The 25,752-nt window shown below is 56.3% G+C and overlaps 1 protein-coding gene across 1 annotated transcript; it reads right to left on the reverse strand.

Annotated features, from left to right (window-relative positions):
* Positions 1-492: 492 nt before the first annotated feature.
* On the reverse strand, positions 493-22,314 carry EPHB3 (EPH receptor B3). The gene is made up of 16 exons (XM_070372195.1): positions 21,741-22,314; positions 12,349-12,413; positions 10,589-11,261; positions 7,902-8,057; positions 6,779-7,120; positions 6,490-6,614; positions 6,171-6,330; positions 5,981-6,089; positions 5,558-5,610; positions 4,086-4,208; positions 3,725-3,972; positions 3,044-3,259; positions 2,783-2,932; positions 2,498-2,691; positions 2,252-2,407; positions 493-2,148 (listed from the first exon to the last, which is right to left on the reverse strand). The coding sequence occupies exons 1-16, from the start codon at positions 21,853-21,855 to the stop codon at positions 2,040-2,042; spliced, it is 2,994 nt and encodes a 997-aa protein (XP_070228296.1). The 5' UTR covers positions 21,856-22,314; the 3' UTR covers positions 493-2,039.
* Between the last annotated feature and the right edge of the window lie 3,438 nt (positions 22,315-25,752).

Here is a 25,752-nt window from a genome sequence, read left to right on the forward strand (position 1 = left end):
GGAGCCGCGCTACGGGTGCAGCCCCAGCGCGGGAGCGCGCGGCGAGGGGCGGAGCGGCCCCTGCCCCTCTCCCTGTCAGGCTTTGGGCTCGCGGGTCGAATGCCTCAACCTCCGCCTTGGACCAACTCTACTCTCGCCGGCCTGGTCTGCCTCCCGGGGTCTGGCCCCTGCACCTGAAATAGCCGCCCGTTGCCTCCAGCCCTTCAGCATCGCCAAATCCTAGCTACCGCCTACACTTAGAATTCCGCTACGGAGCTCTGCCCTGCTTGGAAAGAAGTGCGGGACTGCTCCGTGTGAACCAGGAGATCCACAAGGCTTTGCCTACACTCCCTACCGGGGCCAGCCAGACTCTAATTTGGGATCGACAGGTTCCTTGGAAACCTGTTCCATGCGCCACAAAGGTTTACTGCCCAAGGTTCCCTCCTTCTGACACTGGGAAAGTCACTGCGTATGCACCGCCCCCCCCCCACAACACACACGTTTCTGCATCTAATGAGTCCTCATTCCCACTCCACCCCCTTTTTCCTTTGACATTTATTTCCAGAAGCTGTTTTCCTAACCCTCTCCCTGGTTCTGGTTATTTATCCTCTGAACCTTTCGAGTGTGCAGGCAGTCTCAGGGTGGGAATCCCAGCCTCGGGCCTCACTTACTGGCTCAGCGACTTTGGGCAAGTTACTTAACCTCTCCCCTTCCTCCTCTGTAAAAAAGAGATAAAAATACTTCCTTCCCTGGCTCAGTTGTTGTGAGATTAAATAAGATCCATGTATAAATGGAGCATTTTAGCCCAGTGCCAGCAATATGGGAATTGTTCAGTAGAGTAGCCTTACTTCTCCACTGACACTTGCTGAAAAGGACTGCCCTCTGCATCTGAACACCAGTGGGGTCCCATCCTCTTTGTCCTGGGCCCTGTGACCCTGGGGGCTGATCAACGCCCTCTACCCCCAGCTCCTTCTAGACAATGAGTGTGAAAGGGCTCAGTCTATGAAATTGAGAAGCGAGTGTCTGCCCACTCGCCGTTCTGCCATCCAGAAGCGAGTGTCTGCCCAGACAGCCCCTGGAATGGGAATGGCTGGGCCTTAGAAGGAAGGAGCTCTGGGGGAGTTTGCTCTATACTGTTATCACCCCACTTCCAAGAAGTTAGGTGCAACAAGGCTGAAACAGAAAAAAGAAGTTGAGCCTGGGGAAGCCTGGATTTGGCCTCCCAATGACTCCTGGGAATTCTGAAGGGCCAGGGCTGAGGGGCCATGAATTTGGGGTGGAATGAGGAGGGGCAAGAGAATCATCTTATTGCCTTTATTCCGCTGACGGCCCAACTGGCCCCACGGCAGGGCACAGGACCAAGCCTTTACACACTCACCCATGCTCTCTGACATACGCTCACACACACACTCTCACACACACACACACACACACATCCGACCTCTGGCTCTGAGAGTCAGTCTCTGGGGGGCAAGGGGCTGCTCCTCAGCTGGCCCCTGCTTGCCCTTTTATGACAGCACCAAGGGCGGGGGTGGGGCAGGGCCCTCAGCCCCCAGAACAAGTCCCTGTGCAAACTGGAGGTGCCAGCTGGCTTCTGGGGGGGGGGCTTACGTTTCCCCATTCCCAGGGTTCCCTCCTCCAGTTCCTGAGGGAGGGACTGCTCTCTGCCTACCTGGGGGGCCAGACCCCTGCCAGGGCTGGGCCCTGGAACCCAGGCTTATTCCCCACCTGACCATGCCAGGACCTCCAGCACTGATGAACAGCCAAGTCTGAGGTGGTGGGGATCCCCCCACCGGCGAGCAGGAAGGCCTGGGCCCCGAGGGGCTGGGGAGGGGTCGTCACCCCCTCTCCTAATCCATCTTCAATATGAAGAGGTTTGGGGCACACTTCCTGGGGAGGGAGCACAGGCCTGGAGGAGAAGTCCCAGCTTGGGCCCTTCCCAGTCTTCCATCTTCTGGGCCACAGCCTAAGGCTGAGCAACCAAAAGTCCAAAAGTCCAGTCGGCTGGTCGGAGTTCCTGCACGGTCCTTGGTGAGCACACACCCAGTGGGAGTCGGGTGTCAGACCTGCACAGGCAGCGTCTGGTTCATCTGCAGCCGCATGTCCTGGATACTGCTGAGGATCTTCTTCTGGTGGCCCGCCAAGGTGACCCCAATCCGGAGCAGGTCTCTGCAGAGGGGCCAAAGCAGCGTCAGTGCCTCCCCTCCTGCCCACCACTCGGGCCCAGCTCAGAATCCCCAGCCCCAGCCCTCCAAATGTGAGGCACACTCACTCTGCAGTCATCTGGGCCACCAGGTCAAAGGATGCAAACCCCGCGCTGACAAAGCTCTCCTTGTACCGCCCCATCTTGATGGCATCTAGCCAGTCACCAACTGTCGTGAAGGTGGTGTAGTCGGGGACCGTGCGGTCCAGGAGGGGTTGTGACATGCTGTGGGAAGAAGAGGGGAACTGATGAGTCCTGATGTCGGGGGAAGCAGGGTAGGGCTGCTGGCTCGGGAGCAGAGGCTGAGGTACTGACCCAGACTGGGCACTGGCGATGACCTTAAGGCTGGCAGCATTACGAATGAGCTTGTCCAGGGTGTTGACGATCTGGGAGAATTTGGGCCTGAGGTTCCGGTCCCGCACCCAGCAGTCCAGCATAAGCTGGTGCAGTGCTGTGGGGCAGTCCATGGGTGGGGGCAGCCGGTAATCCTGCTCCACGGCATTGATGACCTGAGCCAAGAGCCAGGAACCCTGGAGTGAGCCACCACTTGGCTCCCCAGCAGCTCCCACCCACCCAAGCACTCTGGCAGGTCCAACTCACATCCTGGTTGCTCATGTCCCAGTAGGGTCGCTCGCCGTAGCTCATGACCTCCCACATGACAATGCCATAGCTCCAGACGTCACTAGCAGAGGTGAACTTCCGATAGGCTATGGCCTCTGGGGCGGTCCAGCGGATGGGGATCTTCCCGCCCTGGTGAGGGGGGCACACGCCCTTCACCCTATGTCTCGGGGCTGGTCCCCAGCCCTGAGCCCCTGCCTGGTTGGCCCCGCCCCCAGTCTCCCTCCCAGCTGGTTCCTGTACCAGGGAGCTGGTGTAGGTGGGATCAGAGGGGTCATCCTCCAAGAAGCGGGAGAGGCCGAAGTCTGAGACTTTGCAGACCAGGTTGCTGTTGACGAGGATGTTGCGGGCAGCCAGGTCTCGATGCACGTAGTTCATCTCAGACAGGTACTTCATGCCAGCAGCAATGCCTCGCAACATGCCCACCAGCTGGATGACCGTGAACTGTCCATCGTTGAGCTGGAGACAGTGAGGAGGCTCAGGAGGCAGCCCATCCCCTGCTGCCCGGCCCTGGCTCCGTCCAGGACCTGCCTGCCTGCCCACCTTCCCAGGTCCTTCAAGACCACGCCTCATCTACCCCCTCTGACCATATCTACCGTGCACTGAGAGTAAGAAGCTGCCCTCCTGTGTGGCCAGCATCTGTATATATCACCCGATGAACCCCTGTGAGGACCCAAAGAGCTCTTCCACTTCTATTTTACAACCAAGGCAGCTGAGACTCAGAGAGGTTAAGTAAAGCCTGAAGTCATATAGGCAGCAGGGGGCAGTCAGGGTGAGAACTCTGGTCTTCCTGGCTCTGAAGGTCCAGCTCTCTCCCTGCACTGTGCCACCTCAGCAAATATTTGGGCTTGTATAGGGTCTAACTTGTGGGACCAGGTGGTTTACCTAACCTAGCTGTCTTAGGGAGTGGAAGGGGGTTCTTACCCGAAGGAAGGAGTCCAGGGCGCAGTTCTCCATGAACTCCGTGAGGATCATGACTGGCCGACTTTTGGTGACCACGCCCTCCAGCCGGATTATGTTGGGGTGGTCAAACTGACCCATGATGGAGGCCTCGCTGAGGAAGTCCCGCCGCTGCCTCTCCGTGTAACCCACCTTCAGGGTCTTGATGGCCACAAACACCTCCCGGCGGCCAGGCTGTTTCAGCCGACCCCGGCACACTTCTCCAAACTCCCCTGCACAGCACAGGGCACAGGTACTAAGCTATTTCTGTACCTAACTGGCCTCCACCCTCCCCCAGGAGTAACCCTCAGCCTCTCCTCCCCACTGTGTGCCCCAACAGACTCACCAGCTCCAATCACCTCCTCAATCTTGACGCAGGACACATCAATCTCCTTAGCAAATTCCCGCACGGCCTCATTAGGGTCTTCATAGGTAAAGGGGTCGATATAAACCTTCATTCCAGGAGCAACTAGAGGAAGAAAAGGTGGGCATGAGAGGGAGCCAGATCCTTGGGCTGAGGACAGTGAGGGAACTCTGCCACCCGGATCCTGCCCTAGTCTTCCTCCCTATCCCCCACCCCCATAGGAGCACATTCCCAACCTCCCTGCTAAGCCTGCTCTGTATTCCTTTCTGAAGAAGCTAGAGCTCCCCTGTTCCCACCCCACCACTGTCCCCTTGGTGAGAACTAGCAACCATAAAGGCTAGACACCTAGTATTCTTCTACTTCCTCCCTCATCTCTCATCACGTCAAAGCCTGTTTCAGACCCATCCCTCCCCTCATTCCCTCAGCCCCTGACCTTGCCAGGCCATCAACACCCAGACTACTGCAACAGCTGCCCAGCTGGGCTCTCTGCCTCTGGACTTTTCTCACCTATCTAGCCTGCATACCTGTCTTCCTACAACAATGCTTTCATTGTATTGCTCCTCAGCTTGAGAGCCTTTCAGATTACCTATGGTGCAGTCAAGTCCAAACTCCTCTGCCTGCCTTTCACGACCCTCCAAGGACTGGCCGCAACTACCCGGCCTGGCTTCCCAGCAGCTGTCAAACCAGTCTTCTCACTGCCCCCACAGTTGGGCACTCTCTCCACCCCACCACTACCTTCCAAAGGCTCCTCTAGCCCAGAATGCTCCCCCTTCCACCTCTCTGCTGCTGCTACTGCTGCTAAGTCACTTCAGTCGTGTTCGTCTCTGTGCGACCCCATAGATGGCAGCCCACCAGGCTCCCACATCCCTGGGATTCTCCAGGCAAGAACACTGGAGTGGGCTGCCATTTCCTTCTCCAATGCATGAAAGTGAAAAGTGAAAGTGAAGTCGCTCAGTCGTGTCTGACTCTTAGCGACCCCATCAACTGCAGTCTACCAGGGTCCTCCATCCATGGGATTTTCCAGGCAATAGTACTGGAGTGGGGTGCCACTGCCTTTTCCTTCCACCTCTCTAAACCCCGCTAAATCTCACCTGGCTCAGCTCAGCCCAAGGCTACCTCCTCCAGGAAGCCTTCCTCTCTTCTGAACGCTCACTGCCCTCTGTAGCAGGAACCCCCGACTTAACTCTGAATTGTTCTCTCATTGTTTCCTGTGTGTACATATGTTGTCTTTCTCACAAGACTAACTACCCCTGAGGACAGGGGTCACATCTCACTCATCTCTGGGGCTAGCAAGAGTGAAGTAAGAGCTCAGGAAATGGCACTTAATTGGAAGCAGGATGGGGCAGCCAGGGGAGGAGTTAAGGGAATGAAGTCCCAGCCAGGGAAGAGGGTATCCCCAAGCCCTGCAGGGACCAAGGGAGCTTTGGGAGGTGGGAATGAATAGACAGACTCACTGTATTGCTGCAGCTTCTCCGTATACTCTGAATCAGAGCTGTGCCGCTGCTTCCTAGGGGGAAGGGGAGAGGGGAGGCCTGAGACAAGTCCAAGCTCCCTCCGTTCAGGGAACCCTTGGGCTCATAGGAGGGGCAGAGTGCACAGGGGACAGCCCAGTGCCTGGTCCCATCGTCAGTGGTTACAGCTGCCTCTGGGTCTGTGGGCAAGGGTCTCAGTGGACTTGATCCCGGAGGGAATTTGGAGACAGGGAGGGGATAGAATGAAGACATGGGTGTGGATTGGAAAGGGCCTCTCCAGCAATGACACCCTGGGCCTAGGAAGGCTGTGGTTCCAGGTCTGATGTGGGTGATGGTCACCTATGTGCTGAGAGGGCTCAAGGGCACTAAAGGAATGCTCCAGTGGGCCCCTGAGCCCATCAGTACCTGAGGCAGACGACAGCAATGACCACCACAGCCACTACGAAGACCAGCCCAGCCGTGGCTGAGCCCACGATGAGGGGGAGTTGCTCCTGGAGCTGCTGGGCACCAGAGCCTAGAGACGATGGGGAGGCACAGGTGAGTGGAGGGGTGGCAAGCATGGGCGGGGCGGGGACAGGTGTGGGGGGACATGTACCTCTCTCGCTTGTGGTCTCAAACTCAGCTGGGTGGCTGTATTGCCCATAGCCAGCTACCGTGCGGGCTCGGACCTGGACCACATAGCGGGCATCGGGCCGCAGCCCGTCCAGCTGCACGGAGTTCTTCTGGCTGGTCACGGTGGAGGCGATGCCCTCACTCTGCAACACCAGGAGGACACTGAGTCTCAGTGGGTCCTGACGTCCCTTGGCCCCTGCCCACCCTCCTCAGTACCCAAAGCTTCCCTCCCAGGGGCCCCCAACACTATCTGGGGTGATCTTCTTGCCCCAGGGCTTCTTCCTGCCCTGTGAGACTCTGACCTTCTCAAAGTACTTCATCTCGTAGTCCAGGATGACTCCATTGGGCCGCTCTGGGGGTGCCCAGGACAGGGTCAGGCTGCTCCCGGAGCTGCTGTGCAGGCGTAGTGTCGGCACTTCGGAAGGGGCTAGGGGAGGGGTGGGGCTCAGCACAGGCTTCTCGGCCTCTGGCATCCTCCCCAAGGACCCAGGTCCCAGGGGCCCCCCGGTGGTCCATGGGCAGGCCCCAGGCAACTCCGCTCTGGGTGGGGGAAGATGAACCAGGCCCTACCCTCCCATGTGCCCTCCTCACCAGCCTGGTTGGTGGTGATATTCACAGCTGCGTAGCGGGGGGGCAGAGGGCTCTTGCCCGAGACACCATTGACCGCCTGCACCTCGAAGGTGTAGCGCGTGTGGGCCAGCAGGTGGCTGACGTGCACCCGTCGCTCGGTCAGGCCCAGCTGCCGAGGCACAAACTCCACGTTGTCATCACAGCGTGAGCAGGTCATGGTCCCGGGGCCCCCGTGGCACTTCTTGCAGATGACATTGTAGAGGAGGTCGTCCCGGCCACCCAGGTCCCGGGGCTCACTCCACTCAAGGATCAGTGAGGTCTCATTCACATTAGAGATCACACCCCGGGGCGGAGATGGCACCGCTGTGGGGAAGATGAGGGGGAGAGCAATGAGCTGGGGTCTGGGGACCACCCTCCGCCCGGAGCGCCTGTGTTCTCCAAGCTGCTTCCTACCTCTGCTTTTGTCTTTGCTTTCATATGCAGAATACACTTCCTATGCCTCTTTACACTTCTATTTGGGCACACTCCTATTTGGCCTTTAAGGCTCAACTTGAGAGGTCACCTCCTTTTGGAAACCTTCCTTGATTCCTCCTCTTCCCATCCTCTGTACTCCCGTAACCATTCCTGGGCATTCCTCCAGCCTTGCATTTAGCACATTATACGGTTGTTATCTATTTCCACATCTGTTTCTCCCACCAGGTTGCAAGTTCCTAGGACAGTTGACTGCATCATTCCTGGTGCCTGGCAATGCCTGGCACCAAAGGCCAGAGTAGAGAAAAAGCAGAATACCAGGCTGCCCCAGGGATGTGAGGCCCCCTCTCTGGTTAGAGCTGAACCAAAAGAATAGCAGTCCTAGACAGAAGCAGCAGCAGTAAACTGGAGGGTCCTAGACAGTTCCTGATACCCAGCTAGGCTTATTAAGTATTAGTGGAGGGCTAAGCCTTTCAGTTCACCTGGATTCTGGCTCAGGGGCTGGTCACTTCCTACCTGCGCTGTGGTTGAGTACAACATCTAACCCCCACCCTGAGCCTCAGTGTCCCCATCTGCAAAGTGGAGACATTCATAGAGACTGTTTAGGCATCCCCAGCCTGGCCTGCAGAGGGAAGGCCTGGAGTAGAGAACATGAAGACACGCCACCACTCACTGGTACAGGCACTGTCTGCGGAGTCGGAGTCTGCGCGGTAGAAGTTGTTATGGCAGGTGCAGATGCCAGCGGCTGGTGAAGTGGTGCGGCTATTGGGTGGACAGGGCAGGCAGGGCCCTTCTCCCTGCTTTGCCTTGTAGCTCCCGGGGGGACAGGCTGTGGGGGAGAAGAGGATGGAAGTCTCAGCTCCCTTCCCTGCAGACACAACCCTCCACACCTCCATGGGAATCTGGCCCTTCCCCAGCACAGGTCTTGGCCCCTCCACCTCCCAGACTGTGCGGGCCATGCTAGTATTGCCTAACTCTGGCTGCAGCTACAAAAGGCCCTTCTGCCTCGTGGAAACCCCATGTCAGCGGATTCCTCCCCACCCCTCCCCCACCCCCACCCCTGGGGCCTCATAGAAGAAGACGTCAGCTCCATCACCTGGACAGCCTGGACTTGTCGAGGCAGGGAAGAGAGAGGGAGGAGGAGGAGGGGGATGGGAAGAGACCACTAGCAGGCTGGCAGCACCCTCTACTCTGCTGGGATGCCCCCACCCCTCCCTGAAACTCAAGGACAATTACTCCTGAAGAGCCTCAAGAACACTCCAGAATAACCAGCGGTGGGGACTCTGAGGACTCTGAGTTTCACGGCCCACCTCTCTCCCCGCCTACCAGGAGCAGGGCAGCAGCTCCTTTCTGCCCTGGGGCAGGGGTGGGGCTGAGAAGGGGTGAGAAAAGGAGAGAAAGAAACCAGGCAGGAAGGCTGAGGTCACCTGGAGTTCAGAGGCCTCAAAGTGTCCACGAGGGGAACCCCAATCCCAAGAGGGAGCCCAGAGCTCGGTGCCTGAACACCTGGCACCTCTATCTGGACTTGGGTTTCTGGAGATCCCCTATATCTATGATGGCCGTATGATTTATTACTCAAACTGGACTGTTTTGAGAGTGAAAGGGGTCACAAGTAATAATCACGATAGCTTGATGGGCGTAAACCAGGGCTGCCCTAGACACACTAACACATATGGTCACCCTGTCCATACACAACTGCTTTCTAGAAGGTTATCCTGAGTGTGGGATGCCCGGAGTTGGGGCTATGCCTTCTCTGGGGTTTAATCTCCCCTGACTAAGGTGATATTCCATCCAAGCTCTTTTGAGCCAGTGGGAGAGGGGGCAGGGGCCAGGCCAGCCTGGTTGTCATGGGAACCAGCATGCATTTCCTGCCAGGGACCTGCAGAGTGTTAGCCCCTCTTCAGGCTGTCAGGCTCATCACCCCCACCCCCTTTCTCCACTTAGGAGGAGGAAGTCTGGGGGCAGGTTCCCATAGTGAAGTGGAGAGGCGCCGGGCAAGGCACTGTTCACCTTCCCATGACAGCACAGACATGAAGTCTCACAGCCAGGTTGGGCCACCAGCCCCCCACACCGAGGGCTGTGCTAAGAGCTGGCTCCCACCCTTTGGGCGCTTCAGGCTGCAAGCCCCAGGAGGGCAGACAAGGCCCTTAGCACCTTGACACGCATGGAACAGCAGCTGAATGAGGCTGTGGTCCCAGTGCCCACATTTCGCACCATGAGACCTGGAGAGCAGAACCTCTCTGAGCCTCCTTATTGGCTAAACAGAGGAGGTAACTGGAATCTACCATACAAGATTGTGGTGAGGCTCAGATGAGAGAACCTCTTGTGAATGGGGATTATAGCTGGCAAGTCTAGTACTCTGTGAGGTCTTATGAGTCTTGGCAAGCTACCAGAGGCAGGCCCCTACCCTCCTTGTATGCCTGCATCTGCATGTGCTCAGCTGCTCAGTCGTATCTGACTCTGCGACTCCATGGACTGTAGCCCTCCAGGCTCCTCTGTCCATGGGATTTCCCCAACAAGAATACTGGAGTGAGTTGGCATTTCCAAGGGATCTTCCCAACCCAGGGATCGAACCCACATCTTCTGCATTGGCAGGTGGATACTTTACTACTGTGCCACCTGGGAAACCTGCTCTTGTGTATGAATCAAGGACAAAACAATCCCTGTCCCCTTCATCCCAGGACTCCTGCAAGTCACAGCAGACACTTACATGGTGCTCTGCTTCCCCATGTGCCAGGCACTGTTCCAAGGGCGCCCATGCATTGACTCAGTTCAGCCCCATTACAGCTCCATGAAGGAATCACCACTAATGCCCCCATTTTGCATATAATAAGGAAACCAGGGTTCAGAGTTCAGTGACCTGCCCAAGATCTCACAGGTGGTAAGTGGCAGAGTCAGAACTCAGGAGTTCAGAGACTGGGCCTCTGATCTCTGTACTATAAATGTAGCGTCTTAAGATGCAGACGAGACCCCCAGGTTAAAGGGCCAAGCATGAGGTGCCTGGAGCTCCAAGGCCCACCTAACATTTCCAGGTGACACATACATTTGGGCCTGGACAAGCGGGCATCTCTGCTGGCCTCACGAGGCTCTGAGCACATTCTCCAGGTGCCTCTTTGTCAAGGATTCCCCATGGCTTCCTTCCTCTCTCTTTAGTTTCATTATTTCTCTTACGATCCTGGTGTCTCTCCTCATTTTCTCTCATCTCCCTTCTTGTACAACATTTTTGGCACCTGATACCCCTCTTCCCTTTCCTCCCTCTGCCCCAAATCTGGCAGGCAAGAAAGTGGTGGTTAGGGGGCAGTGGGCAGTGGTGGCCCAGGCACGTCCTCCATCCCTTCCCCCAGGCCAGTCCTCACTCACGGCGGCACTGGGACTCCTTGGCGGCTGGCTCGTGGCCGGTGGCACAGGTACAGGCGCCAACAGGCACCATCCACTCCCCGTCACCGTTGCAGTAGAGCTTGAGGGGCACAGACACCTCCACGGCATTGGCGATGCAGGTGCCAGGGGCGATGACCAGTGAGGTGGGCTCAGCCCCAGTGAGGGTCTCAGGGAAGAGTGCAAAGCCTGCGGTGGTGGACGCACACTTCTTGTAGAATGCGCGCACGGAGATGAGCGACATGCAGGCGCCCTGGTCCTGGAAGGCCAAGTAGAAGCCAGCCTTGGAGAGTGGCCCAAAGCTGCGCACCTTGGTGTTGACACGGCCAGCATCGAGCCGGGAGAAGCTCTCATCGGGTGCGATGGTGTCCACCTTCACATAGGGGTTCTCCATCCAGAAGGGGGAGGAGGCTGAGGCCACGTCACTGTCAGCCTCATAGTAGAAGAGGTTGAAGGTCTCCTTGCAGGAGCCAGGGATGTTGGGAATGCTATTGCAGTCCCGCACAGTGAACTTGAGCTCCACGTAGACCCGCTGCACATCTCGCCGCCAGATGAACCCTGTGCGAAGCCAGTTGTTCTGGCTGGACTCCCGCACGTTACACACCTGGTACGTACGGATGGGGTTCATGGCTTCATCATAGCCGCTCACCTCTTCCCACTGTGCAAGTGAGAAAGACGGACAGTGAGACCAGCATTTGCCGGGTGTCGATCACAAGCCCAGATCTGACCTGTTATATTTACTTCACAGAGATGCTTCCATGGTGCCGTGGTTGAGCATATAGACTAGTGGGCTCCAGTCTCAGTTCTCTGCTGTGTGACTACAGGTAAGTCATTTAACCTCCCTGGCCTCCCTTTCCCCATCTGGAACATGGTAAGAATAAAGATATTTAAGGAATAAATGACTTTAACTGAATAAAGCACTTAGAATGGGGCACCTGATAAGTACTTTGTAATTATCAGATATATTACTTATTATCATTATGCCTCAGTTTCATTGTCTATAAAATGGGACTGATTGAAAGTAAATGAGGCTGTGAGGAATTAAATAGGTCCAATAAACACTGATTACTACTATTACCATCACATTTAACCTTCACAGTTCCTTGGAAGATACATCTGTTGTTCCCACTCCAGAGAAGAGGAAGCCAAGACTCACAAAGGCAGGGACTTGCCCAAGGTCACAGAATCAGGTCTGGTGACTTGAGGGTCTGTAACGTCACCCAAACCCAGTGTTCCAGAACTTAGTACAGTTGTGAAGGCCATCGAGGGAGGTCAGTTAGAACACTTTAGAGATGTCAAGGACTATAGGAATGTAACATTCAAGAAACAGAGGCCCAGAAAAGTAAACTGTCTTGCTCAAAGTCACAGCAAGTCAGAGATCTGGAACCAAAGCTTCCTTGTTCCCAAGCCAGTGCTCTTCCCAAGGACCCAGGAAGGAGGGAGATGACAGACATGCAAAGGGCTGCCAGGTAGAAAGGGATGGGAACAAGTTGAAGACAGGCTGAGGGGCGGGCAGAGGGAGAATGGGACAAAGATGGTGTGTATGTGGGAGGAAGGACAGAGGCAGGCTGAAGGGTCAGAGAGGAAAGCATTTTCAGAGATGGACCAGCAGGTAAGGAGGAAGGTGACAGGTGCAGACGATGTGGATGCCACAGGTGGGGAAAGTAGGGCACAGAGGCGGCCCTGCTGAGGCAAAGGGGCTAACTGGCAAGCAGCACTCAGGAGAAATGGAGAGGAGGTCTTACCCCACTTTCCGGATGAGAGGTCCATGCCAACTCAGATGTCACCCATTTTGTATCCATGAGGGTCTCTGTGGAAGCAACAAGAGAAAAAAGGCCAGGGGCCAAGCTTAGGATACGGAGAAAGAGGAGGCTGCCCAGGAAAGTCCAGGATGCCAGACATCAGTTCCCACCAGGTACTCCCAGGTTCCCAAAGCTCTCAGCTCCCCAGGCCCAGAGGAGACCCTGCAGCCACTCCCAGAGATGTCACAGCCTCAAAGATGTCTTGTCAGGCCAGCTGGGAGTGGGTGTTAGTTGCTGACCCCAGGTCTGGGTTAATGAGGCAGGATCCAGGGCCGGTTCACACACCTACAGGCTCTGCTAATCTCCACACAAAGGGGCTGGCAGGTCCTTTATCCTGGAACAAAGGGCCGTGTGCTTCAGACCCTGTTGCCCAGGCCTCCCCTGACTCCATTCCCAACACAAAGGCGCAGCCCCACACACGCCCAGGGGAATGGGAGAACAGTCACAGGCCAGAGCCCACACCCACCCAGCCTCCTACACAACCAGCTCTGGTGGACAGGACAGGAATGCTCTTTGAGAATGGGGTAAGGACCACCAAGGCCCAGCCAGCTCCTCTAGAGCTAGTTCAGTTGTTCCTGAAATCCTTGGATAAAAGTACTGTTGGTGTATCCCTTTTACAGATGAGAAAACTGATGCCTGGATACAGTATGTGAAAAAAGTGAAAGTATTAGTCGCTCAGTTGTGCCCGACTCTGCCATCCCACGGACTGTAGCCCACCCAGCTCCTCTGTCCATGGGACTCTCCAAGCAAGAATACTGGAGTGGGTAGCTATTCCCTTTTCCAGGTGTTCTTCCCAACCCAGGGATCGAATTCAGGTCTCCTGCATAGCAGGCAGATTCTATATAGTCTAAGCCACCAGGGAAGCCAAAGTACAATATATATAGGACCTAAGAAAGCTGAGTGCCGAAGAATTGATGCTTTTGAACTGTGGTGTTGGAGAAGACTCTTGAGAGTCCCTTGGACTACAAGGAGATCCAACCAGTCCATTCTAAAGATCAGCCCTGGGTGTTCTTTGGAAGGAATGATGCTAAAGCTGAAACTCCAGTACTTTGGCCACTTCATGCGAAGAGTTGACTCATTGGAAAAGACTCTGATGCTGGGAGGGATTGGGGGCAGGAGGAGAAGGGGAAGACAGAGGATGAGATGGCTGGATGGCATCACCAACTCGATGGACGTGACTTTGAGTAAATTCTGGGAGTTGGTGATGGACAGGGAGGCCTGGCGTGCTGCGATTCATGGGGTCGCAAAGAGTTGGACATGACCGAGCGACTGAACTGAACTGAAGGTAAAACTGCTAGAATTTGAGGTGAAAAGTTTCGAAACGTGTCTCAAATTCAAGTCTGACTCCACAACCAATCTCTTAACCAGGGTACTGTGACTGCAATACGCCCTTCTGTAAAGGGAAAACAGAAAGCCTGGAAAGCTCCTGTGTATACTTTGTCTCAACCAAGCTGTCACCTCCTCCAAGAAGCCTACCCTGAACCCCCAAGTCAGTGTTAGATGCCTTCCTCTGTGTATCCAGGGTCAGGGGCTTTGTTGCAGCACCAATCCCATTCTAAGCTTCGGGGTTTTTGTCTGTTTCCTTTAGCTTGGCCATAGGATGGGTCTATTAATGCTTCTGACAAACTTGCTCCCCTAGGAACTGGATCTGGGTTCTGGCTTAATAACTCTTCTCTCAGCAGTGTAACCCCAACACTACACCTAGGAGTGGGAAAGAGGTCCTGAGTCTTTTCTCATAGCCTGGAAGACAGCCAGTGGTTCTCCCCTCAACCCCAAGCTGGAATGGGGCAGGATTGCCCCAGAAGTCCTGGGGGCCTCTACATCAACAGTGGGGGCAGGCTGGAGGTACTTGGAGAAGGGAAAGACCCAAACCCTACAGACTCCCGGCTTATGGTCTTCGCCAGTTTCCTGCAGTCTGGCTCTGAGCTGGGGATGGTGGACGAGGCAGCTGTGGGCCCAGGCCCTCACGTGAGGCAAAGGGCCCCCCCCACCGCCAGCAGCAGCCATTCACTTGGGAAGCGCGGCTCCCTCCTCCTTTCTGCAGCAGCAGCTGGCCCCTGGAGGCCGGGCTGAGGGGTGAGCCATCCCAGCTTCGTCGTCGGTGGCCTGACAGGCCCCTCTGGCAGACAGACAGACAGACACCACGTTCAGCGCGGGGGTGGAGGGGTTGGGGAGAGAAGAGGGGGTGGGCAGAAGCAGGGGCCCAGAGACAGGCAGGGAGGGGCGGAGCGGGCGGATGGTGGGCGGCACCCAAGCTGGAGGGATGTGCGGGGCGGCGGGCTAGGACCAGACAGCCGGGATGGCCGGCGGTGGACTACAAAAGACAGCGAGATGGAGAGACAAGGAGGCCCAAGGAGACAGACACGGAGAGGGAGTTGCCAAGTAGCCTCTTCCACAGCCAGCAGCCCAGAGTGCTGCGGTCCCTGGGAGCCCCTGCGAGCCGCGAGCCAAGTGCACCCCCTCCCCCCAGCCAGTCCGCCTGCCGGTCTGCCCGCTGCCCGCTGCCCGCTGCCCGCCGCCCGCCGCCCGCCACCGAGCCGGCCAGGGCTCCCACCGCTCCCTCGAGCTGCCTCCCTCCTCCCTCTCCCTCACTTCCTTCTGCTCAGCCTGTGCCAAACCCATCTGGAACTGTTTAAACCCAAATATTCAGCCCCCTCCCCCCTCCAAGCCAGATTCCTCCACAGTTTAAAACAAGCCCTGCGCTGGCTCTGAGAGGCGGGAGGGAGGGGGCGCTGGGGAGGGGGGCGGGGGGAGGTTGGTGAGGGGAGGCTCTTCATTTCTGTTTAATTTCTGGGGAGCGAGAGAGGGAGGGGGCGGGGGGATCGGCCCTTGGCCATCGCTCAGCCTTGGCCATCGCTCAATCTCGGCACATTTTTCCCATTAATGAGGAGAGGACTTAGATTTCGAGTCATGTGTGCCTGAGGAAGGGCTCGGTCACCCTGGTGGGGAGGGGCTTGCTCTCTGGGGGAGGGGAAGGGCCTACTCCCTTCTGCAGGAGGGAGACCCTGAGGTGCCCGTGTCCCAGCCTCAGGAAGAAGGTGGGGCGGGGGTGGGGGTGGGGTGAATCTATCTGTCTGTGGTGTTGAGGGGGAGAGACTCACCTCTCCAGAGCCCACCTTTCCTATGTGTAGGGTGTGTGTGTGTGTAAGTACACACTTGCTGGAGTAAAGGATACAGGTACAGGGGACAAGGACAAAAGAGGAATGAAGGCGCAGTCTCCAAACTCCCCAGCTGCCCACCTCACGCCCACCCCCTTCTGTCCCACCATGGCTGCTGGAGGGAAACCAGAGGGCGGTGGACACTTGCAGATACAGGCTCTGTTGGGCAGGGAACCCCACCACCACCCCCGCCCCCCCCACCCCCCACAAGAAAGCAGAGGAAGTGGCCACCAGGCCTTTCTGGAACTCTCTGGGACTGGGGCTTCAATGCTCAGAAGGAAAGCAGCACCCCTTTCAGGTTTCACAGGGCCAACGGGAATGGCCACGTGGCAGCAGCTGTGTGGCTCTCGCTTGTGCACACAGAGGCACACACTTCACCAAGTTCTCAGTGGCTGGGCTCCTTCCCACCACTGGGGCTAAAGAGCGACCAGTCCCACATATGGTGGACAAAAACACACAAGGCCACAGCCACCCGCAGACACACACGCTTTCACACAGTCTGCCTTTCACAGACACACGGATGCATCTGGTCCAAACAGATCAGTCTTCCTGAGACATCCATATACAATGAATCTTTCCTACACACAGATTCGGCATGCCTTAGGCAAAGACTCAGTATCTCAGCCTTCATATGTGCGGATTTCCTGAGACATATGCATCCGCGAGGGTGTGTGCAGCCAACAGTGCGTTCTCCCTACACACCCAGCCGCACGCTATTGCCAACCACACGTCACAGTCTTAAGTGTAGTCAAGTGCAAACACAAACACCAGTTTGCCTGTACAGACGCTGTGACATGCTCTTACACAGTCACACACAACTAGCATCAGCTGCACACGCGCAGATGCCCACTTGCACTGAAACATTCCACAGGAGCATGCAGACATAGTATACTATCAACATCTAGAGGTGGCGTAAAGCCTCAGAGTTGCATTCTCGATGCACATGCCACACACACACATTCTGCAAGCCCGTTCTTTCTGAGATGAGTTTTCAAGCGAAATGGAGAAGAGTTGGGAGAGGGCACTCTTCTGCTGAGAAAGCAGAGAGACTGGGGCAGCCTTGACCAGAGGCACAGGGAAGGAACAAGCCCCAGACTGGCTTCCTGTGGCCCTGGCCCAGGCAGGAGCTGTCACAGGTCACGAGGCTGGGGTTGGGGCCCGGGCATGAAGATGCTTCTGGGTGTGGCAGGGTGCAGCCTCCCCAGGTATAGCCCTTCACCAAGCAGCAGGCCACTTCCCTGCTAGCACAATGGTACCATCCCCAGCTCTGGGGCTGTGGTAGGGTGGGGGCGCTAGGATGAAGGCAGGTAGCCTCAGGAGCTTCAGGCAACACGTCCACGCATAAGTTGGGGGCCCAGGAGGAAAACATCATCGGCAACCAGCATGTGTCTGAGGGTCTCACTGGGCCATACTGGTGTGCGGGGGGGAGGAGCCTGGCACCTGCCCTAGTGAAGGGCCAGGGGCACATGACTTTACGGAGCTACTAAATCCCACAGCATCCCCAAGCCCCAAGTCATACAAAGCACCCCACCCTGCAAGCAGGTGTGCCAGTGAGACCCAGAGAATAAGAAACAATCTAGAGAACAGGAGCAAGAAACAACCAGCCCAAACTCCAGACCACAGACTGTGAGGCGGCAGGAAAGGTCACACTCCTGGACTGGGCCAACAGAGTGTGCAGGGGCAGGAGGACAGAGACACAGGGTCTGAGCAAGGAGGCACGCCCTGGGACCCTGCCTACAAAGAGAGAGGGAAGACTCCTCCAGAGTCGGTCCCCCTCTTCCACCTGGGATCCCTACCTCAGCCAATCCACCTGAGTGATCTGTCCTGTCTTCCCCCCTCCCGCCCCTCCCCTGCGTCTCAGCGTGTGCACATGCGTGTACCAACCTGCACACCCAGGGTGGTCAGCCCAAGGAGGAAGGGATCTGAAGCAGACCCTGCCACAGGACCTGGAGGACCTCCTCTCCCTCCCCCTGCCATGGCCCCAAGGCCCTCAGGTCTGGGTCAGAGGGGAGGGGAGCATCTCAGAACAGGGAACACATTTTGTTTTTCATTCTTCCCCTCAGATCACGGGGATTTATAATTAAATAAACCTGAGAGGGAGGAGAAGGGAGGAGGAAGCAAGGGGCAGGAGCCCAAATGCCTCGTGCTCATCCATGGCCCCCACCCTGCAATGCAAGAGACCCGGTTCGATCCTTGGGTTGGGACGATCCCCTGGACAGAGGAGCCTGGTGGGCTATACAGCCCATGGGGTTGCAAAGAGTCGGACACGACTAAAGCGACGGACACTAAGAGGACTAATGGCCCCCACCCCAGTTGAGGCCCTGCCAGCCAGCCAGAAGGCTGATGCACAGCTCGCCTTTAAAGGCTTCCCTGGGATCCTGGCCACAGCTGGTCTGACCAGGAGTCTAAGGGCAGAGAGGCAACAGGAGACCGGGTGCCAGGGCCAGCCCTCGGGGCAGGGGGACTCTCCCACCCCATCAGGTGCCCAGCTGTACCCAGTCTCCCTCCCCACCACCCCCAGCTGCCCAATCCCGACAAACCAGTTTGACTCAGCACAACAGGCAGGGCTACAATTTTCAAACTATGCAGGCCTGGTGATTCAGCCTCTTTATGCTGTTTAATTAGTGGAAGGCCGGGTGGCAGAGGCCTTGCCCATGGCAGCTTTGGGCTAGCTCGCTGCCGCTGAGGCCACAGTGGTGGTGGCTGCGGCAGTTCTGGTTAAAGGGAAGACGGTGATGGGCAAGCTGGTTCCCTCGAGTACCTGCCACTGTCCCTCGTCGCAGCTCTGATGTGCCAGCTCAAGACAAACGGGTGGGGGGCACCAGAGGCCACAGAAACCCCAGCCCGCTGTCACTTTTCAGCTGCCACCTCCTCAGTGGTCACTGCCGCTGAGAAAGAGGTGGACTCACACACGCCTCTCTCCCCAGGGAGAGTCTGCCACTGCAGCAACAGGGCTTGCCTGGGAAAAGGCCGACCAGCCCCCACCTCTTATATCTGGTAACTGTTTCTCTTTTCTCCAAAGGGTCTCTTCCTAGCAGGGACCTCCCCATCCTATCTGAGGTAGAAGGACCCTGTGGTCTGGACATCCTTCTTCATCCTACGCCCCGTTCCTAGTCCGCTCACCTACTGGACTCTGCTCATGATCCCCAAGGGGAGAATGATCTTGGCTTGGGGGACTGGGGAGCATGATACAAAAGAAGAGTGAACAACCAGGTGGCCCTGTTTCCCTGTGACTGAGGGTAAATTCGAGGGCAATTTGTGTGCATGTTGGGGGCGGGAGAATCAATCAGAGGGCAAGGAAAGGTGTTTCTTTAACCAAGGAGGACAAGCAAGAACTCTGGCTCTATCTTCATGGAAAACTGAAATATTTGGAGGCAGAACCTTGGTGAACCCCAAGTGTGTAGATGGAAGAGCAACTAGGTGCTAGTTGGCATCTAACCAATGAGACCATGAGGGACAGCACCCACAACTCAAGAACCTGGCCTAAATATAACGACCCCAGAGGCCAAGGGCAAACCAAATACTAGCAAAACCAAAGGGAAGGCTGGAGTAAAGGGGTGAGACCCTCCACCCATAAAGCTTGGGGATGCTGAAGAGCTCTTCGGTGCTGGGTGTCCCACCTAGCCCTGCCCTCTGGCCTAGCCCAGGACCCCCAAATCTACCCATCCCCCATTCAAGTTCCTGAATAAGGATGGGGTACAGGCAGGAGTCAAGGTCAAGTCTCTCCCTACCCCATCCTTTCCCTCCCAAAGCTGGAGAGAAATGGAGGTTTGGGGAGGAGGGGGATAGCAACTTCCCCAGACCAACTTCTCCTCCCCCATCATTGCTTCCTCTAAGCTCCCTCCTGCAGGGCAAGTGTACACACCAGTTTCACTTTCTGGAGCTCCCCAAGGAGCAGACCCTAGGGTAATAATAATAACAACAGTTAATCCTTGAATAACAATAGCTATGTGCTAAGCACTTGACACACATGAAGGATTCAATCTTCATAGCACCCCCTAGGAGATGGGTTCCACTACTATCCCATGTCATAGTGACGGGGGCAGGAGGGTGGGTAGGGGGACCACTGGGCTGGGGTCAGCGCCTGCGGCATCATCTCTCTTCTTTCTTTCATTCTCACACTAACTGAAAAGCCTAAATTCTGATATATGGCAAACATGAAGGAATTAATGAAAGCCACACTCGGGAGGCACTGCCACCTTCTTAGGAGCGCCCCACACTGGCCTGGCCTCCCAGCTACCACCCACGCAGTCAGGGAAGAGCCCCAGACCCCACTTCACAGCTGAGGGAGGAAGGGACAGAGGAGGGGCCACAGCCCCACTGCCCTCTCTTTCCTGGGCTGCTGCAGCTCACCAGGCTTCTGCCTCCTGGTCTGCCCCTCACGTCCTGGGCCTGGAAACCCGGATGCCAGCTCCCAGCTAGGGCCTGCCAGCTAGGGTCTAAAGGGACCAGCAGATTGTGAGGAGTGAACAGGAGAAATAAAGGAAGGGAAAGAGGAAGAAGGGACACAGGGAGGGAAGAAGGAAGGAAGAGGGTGAGCCTTTTCAGGTAGCCCTTGCTCACCTGACCCAAACCACCCTGCTTTGCCCCCCTCTCAGCATCAGCACCCACCGCACCCCACAACAAGGGCTCTGGGGCCTGGCACACACAGCCCCGTAAGCGAGTGTGCCGGTGTCGCCTCTCCTAGGCTAAGACACAGACCTGAGAACTCCAGCAGGCTCACACCCTTGAGGCGATCAACAACAAAGCTCCACACTGGTTTCTCACGCCTGTGATCCTATCATACACATGTGGGTGAGTGTGCGCCAAGTGTGGGTGCGACCTCGGTGTGTCTGTCTGGATTTGCATGTGTCCACCCGTGTGAATCAGTCTGTCAGCACCAATGGGCTCAGAGATAAAAGACGATGGGGATTCAGAAGAATGTTTTTTTTTTTTCCTCCTGGAGAAAATGAAAAAGCACCAGAAGATGCCTTTCTCTCGTAACTCTGTTCTTTTTTTCCTTCCAACCTTCAAGTTTACCAACTGTGAACATGCGAACAAACCAAGTCACACAGAATTCATGTTTTTGTTCTTAAACTAAGAAAGTGACTAGATCGGTTAAAAATACTGAATAGAAGTACTGCCTGTCATCTCAGTTTCCCCCAGTCTGTGGTGTCCTTCTCTCCACATTCAGGAAGGTTTTTATTCCCTCATTTAATGGCTCCAAAAATTTTAGAAAACCGTGTGTGTATGTATCTGTATCTGTCTGTCTGTCTATTGTTTGCCCGGTGTCAGTGCCTCTGTCCCCGCAGGCTTGTGTCAAGTGGATGTATGTATGTGTCAAGTGGATGTATGTGAGCTCTCCCACGGGGGCCAAAACCACTTAGGCTGTTCATCCAGGCACAGTCCTGTGGAAGTTGCAGCAACCCTTCCCCCCCAGCAGCCCTCTCTGCAGGTTTCACACAACCCACGGAGAAGCCTGGCCTTTTCCACTGGATAATGGGTAAGGCATCAGCTCTAGCGCTACCTGAGACAAACCCCACAACCTCTGGAGTTCTGTGGAGACCTCAGCACTGGGGGTGGGGGTCCTGCAAGAAGGCAGAGGGGGAGCGCCAGAGCAGTGTGCAACGGCGGTGCACACAGCACCTTGTGGGTAGTTGGCGCTCGGTAAACCGTCAACAATAACAGGCTCCCGCCTCACCATCCCCGCAGCCATCCCCTGACAAAGCGGAGGGCACGCACTAACACTCTCACGGTTAACTCCAAGAGGTTCCTCGCCGACGCGGCCCCTCAACCTGGGGAGCCCAGCAGCAGCCTCAGAGCCCCGGCCTTGCCTGGTGGGAGTCGCGCACACTTCCCTGCAACCAGAAGGTGCGGAGGGCCCCGCTCCTCTGTCCTGAGTGCCTGGCACTCCTACAGAAGCTCACCGCCGGGCCGTGACTTTTCAGGGACGCTCACCCAGGTCGTGCTGCCTGAGATCCCACAACCGGCAGACAGCCGGCAGCTGGAACCTACGAGGCGGCGCCCAAGGCGTCCCCGCCACCCCAGCTCCAGCCTCTGGAGAGGGTGCGGGTGGCCGAGCCTCCTCCGAAGTGAGCCTGGACCGCATCGGACCGACACCGCGGACCCACCCCTGGCCCCCACTCGGGCGACCCCGGACACCTTAACCCTTGGACGCACTCCCCCGACGCCGCTTACCTTCCAGCGCCCGGCAGCCGGCGGGCAGCAGCAGGGGCAGCAGCAGCAACGGAGAGAGCAGCGGCAGGAGCCCCGGCGGCAGCGGCGGCAGCGGCGGCGGGCGGGCTCGGGCCATGGCCGGGGCTGGCTCCGGGAGCCGAGCCGGGCCGCGCCGGGCCGCGCCGGCGGGGCTGCGGGCACCCGCAGGAGGATCCGCTCGGCGGGCGCGAGAAGGCTCGCGCACGGTCCCAGGAGATCCAGGCAAGGAGAGGGTGCAATCCAGGCAGGCGGCTCCGGGACCCAGGCGGTGCCCTGAGCCGGGCGATCCTGGGGTAAGCGGGCAGGTCGGTCCTGGGGGAATCTGGACGGACCGGTCCAGGAGGATCCCGGGCGCTTGGAAAGCTCGGAGCCAGAGAACTCGGGGAGGCGGGTCGGGGCGGGAGGAAGCGAGTGGTGGTAGTTCGGTGTGCACAGTAATCCAGCGGTCTCCTGCGGGCCCGACTCGGATCTGAGACTCCGGGTGCGCGCGCCGTCCGGGGTCCGAGCTGGGTTCTTGCTGCGCCGCTCACGTACTCACTTCTGCTGTCCCCAGCGCTGGCGCGGCCGCTCTGGACGAGAGGGGCGGGGCTGTCCGCCTGCCTGTCATCGCGGAGGCCCCGCCCCTAGCCACCCGCCGCCCACTCACAGACCGCCAGGCGCGCTGGTTCGGCCTCAACAGCACTCCGCCGGAGTTTAGTTGGCAGCTGTTCCATCACGCCCACTCTCAGGTTCTCTGAGGCCTGGGGTGGGCAGGGCCAAGGAAAAGATGAATTAGATTGGGCGGAGCGATACTGTCCATCAGAGGGAGAAGCCCGCCTCCTGTCCCCAGTGGAGATTAGTAACCGAACCTGAGTCCGAGGTGCCATTCACGTAAAACGAGCCGGGGGCGCCCCCGTGTGGTCTGTGCGTGCCTGAGGCCGCCCCCATGTGGCTGTCTTTACAGGCACGTCCGGACCCAAGCTAATCGCGGCTTACGCACTACCAGGTGGGCGTCCTCCGCGAAACATCCTGTGACCAGGACCTTCTCACTTGTTTATTCATTCATTCATTCGTGTATTTCATCATTCTTTGAGCCAAAGACTGACTAGAGTTTTCTGGCGGTACAGCAATGGATAAGACAGAGGTTTGTGTTCTCTGGGAGCTAACATAGCGGTGGAGGCAGGCATGAAGTCATCACCGCAGAGTGTAACAGTTATTATTATGGAGGAAGGACAGAGTTACTGGAGCACATGTGAGAGGCATGGCTATGTCTGGCCCTGAGGAAATGACATTCAAGTCGAAATATGAAAGATGAATAGTAGGCGAAGAATATATGTTTGGGGACCGGGGAGGGCAGTTTCAAGCAAAGCAAACACGCTTTGTATGAAGTCCCAGGGGCAAGAGAAACTGATATTCATTGGAGGAAATGGAAAGAAGTTCAGAGTATCTTAAATGCAGAGTTGGAGGCTGAGGGGAGCCAAAAGGAAGCTTGGGAGTAGGTGGAAGCAGAGGAATTTTTTTTTTTTCGGATTCAGAAGGCCTTCCTAAGAGCTAGGGTCTGAAGCAGGGGCATTACTTTATCAGATTAACATGGCTTCTCTGGGAAGGATTGAATGAGAAGAGGCAAGGGTGGAATCAGGGAGGTCAGTGAGGAAGCTGTGCAGTGGTCAGGCAGAGGAAGATGGTGGCTTGGACCAGATTGGTGGCTGTGGGGATGGAGAGAAGTGGGTAGGTCTAAGATATTTTAGGACACAGAGCTCAGGAGAATTGTGATTGGGTGGTTGAGAAGCATGGGGTAGATAGAGACATTAAGAAGAATCCCCAGGTTTCTGAATTGGGCAAATAGACTCCTACCCCATTTGCTCAACAGACGTTTGTAAAGTGCAAAAAACACTCTGAAAAAAATCAGTCTAGTTTATTAAGATGTAGATGTTATTATCGGAGAAGGCAATGGCACCCCACTCCAGTACTCTTGCCTGGAAAATCCCATGGACCGAGGAGCCTGGAAGGCTGCAGTCCATGGGGTCGCTGAGGGTCAGACATGACTGAGCGACTTCACTTTCCCTTTTCACTTTCATGCATTGGAGGAGGAAATGGCAACCCACTCCAGTGTTCTTGCCTGGAGAATCCCAGGGACGGGGGAGCCTGGTGGGCTGCTGTCTATGGGGTTGCACAGAGTCAGACATGACTGAAGTGACTTAGCAGCAGCAGATATTATTATAGCCCCATTTTACAAACAAAACTGACATCTAGAAAGGCTTAGTGACTTGCCCCAAGTCACAGTGCTCATAAGTAGCAGGCTGGGATTTGAATCAGAGCGTATAGCTCTTTTTTTTTTTTTTTTTAAAGGATTATATAGCTTTCAGACTCACTCATTCTACTTCATCAGACACCTTAGGATCACTTAGGTGCCTGCTAAAAACTCAGAATTCTAAGCCACCCATCCACCTTGGATGTTGGGACTCAGAATTTCTGAGGGTATGGAGGCCAACAGTCTGCATTTCAAATAAGCATTCCAGGTGATTCTGATGCACTCTAAACTCCAAGAGTCACTATCACCATGCAGCCTCTCACTGTCCTAACTGGAGAAACATCTGTCCCTCTGAACTTCCCCCAGATACCATGAGATTTCTCAGGACAGAGAGTAAGAGATCAGATTCTGAGCTGCCTCAGAAGCAAGATGGTCACACTTAACCCTTTGACCACGAAGTATCCTAGATCCAGTCCTAAAAGTCCCATTAGTGTAAATGAGGTCATGGATCCAGTGCTCAGGGACATTGCTCTAGAGAGGTTAGTCCTGCTGGCCAGAGGCATGTGAGGGTACATGGGGCTGGAGTGGGAGTGAGGGGCGGGGAAGATGCCATGAGATTCCCAGATTTCACCCCTTCAATCTGTTCTCAAGCCCCAGAGACTCCCAGAAACATCGTTCAAGGTTCTAGGTCACAGAAGGGATCTTGGAGATCACCTTGTGCAACTCTCCTGTTGCAGAGCTGGAAGCCTGAGGCCCAGAGCCAGGAGGGCTGGCCCTAGAGTCCCCTCTGCCCTGGGGTGCTGGTTGCAGCAGGACAGGGTAACATTTCGGCAGGTGGCCTGGCAGCAACGCCTCCCAGCTGAAGTCCTGCTCGTAAGGCGGATCTGTGAGGCCGGCAGTCCTGTTTGCTCAGCATCTGTGCCAGGGTAGGCCTCGCCCTGGACAAACACAGCCTGCCTGGCGGCAGGCACCAGGTTTCTTTGTTCTCGGGCCTGATAGCAGAGGCTGCAGGGCCAGCAGGTAACGGAGGGCCCGTCCTCACCGGATGTTGGCACTATGGTTCCCACGGGAATGGCTCCTGATCAAGAGGCCGACAGGCTGGAGGGCACCTGAGTACTGGCCACAGCAACCTTGGGCAGGAAGGTGACCACCTGGCAACAGAACAGACGTGAGCAGAGGGCAGGTGGAGGGACAGGAACTGAGACAGGCCAGATAAGGAGGGCTTTCATCTCTGCAGGGCTAAGTGAGCAGACGGTCTTCACTCTCTTATCTTTTCAGGCTGATGAAGTACCAAGGAGCCCAGGAGCAGGCTCCTCCAGCTTTTGATTTGGAGTGAAGGGAGAACGTCCAGACTGAGGTCAAGATGCCTCTCTCTGGGCCCATCATTCTTTGCCGGTTTGTTTCTAGGAGGGAGATTAATGTAGAAGCAAAACCTTGGACTTTGGCATCAGAGGGAGCTAAGTCTAAATCCTAGCTCAGTCATTTACCAGCTGGGGGACTTATGATAAGAAGCTGAACCTTTCTGAGTCCAAGTATCCATGGGAATGAAGGTGGGACAATGATCATACCGCCCTCACAGGGCTATGATGATGCTCTGGCCACAGGGCCGGGAGCACTGCAAATATCTAATAAATGCAGGTGCCATATAATAATTAACACTCATGCCCCAAAACCAATCTGGACACACAGTCAGTTTTGGGATAATTATAATAGAAGAATGTATGCGAATTGAATTGGGGCTGGGACCAACTCCAGATTCTCTTT

Source organism: Bos mutus, chromosome 1 (assembly GCF_027580195.1).
Source record: "Bos mutus isolate GX-2022 chromosome 1, NWIPB_WYAK_1.1, whole genome shotgun sequence".
Lineage (NCBI taxonomy): Eukaryota > Metazoa > Chordata > Mammalia > Artiodactyla > Bovidae > Bos > Bos mutus.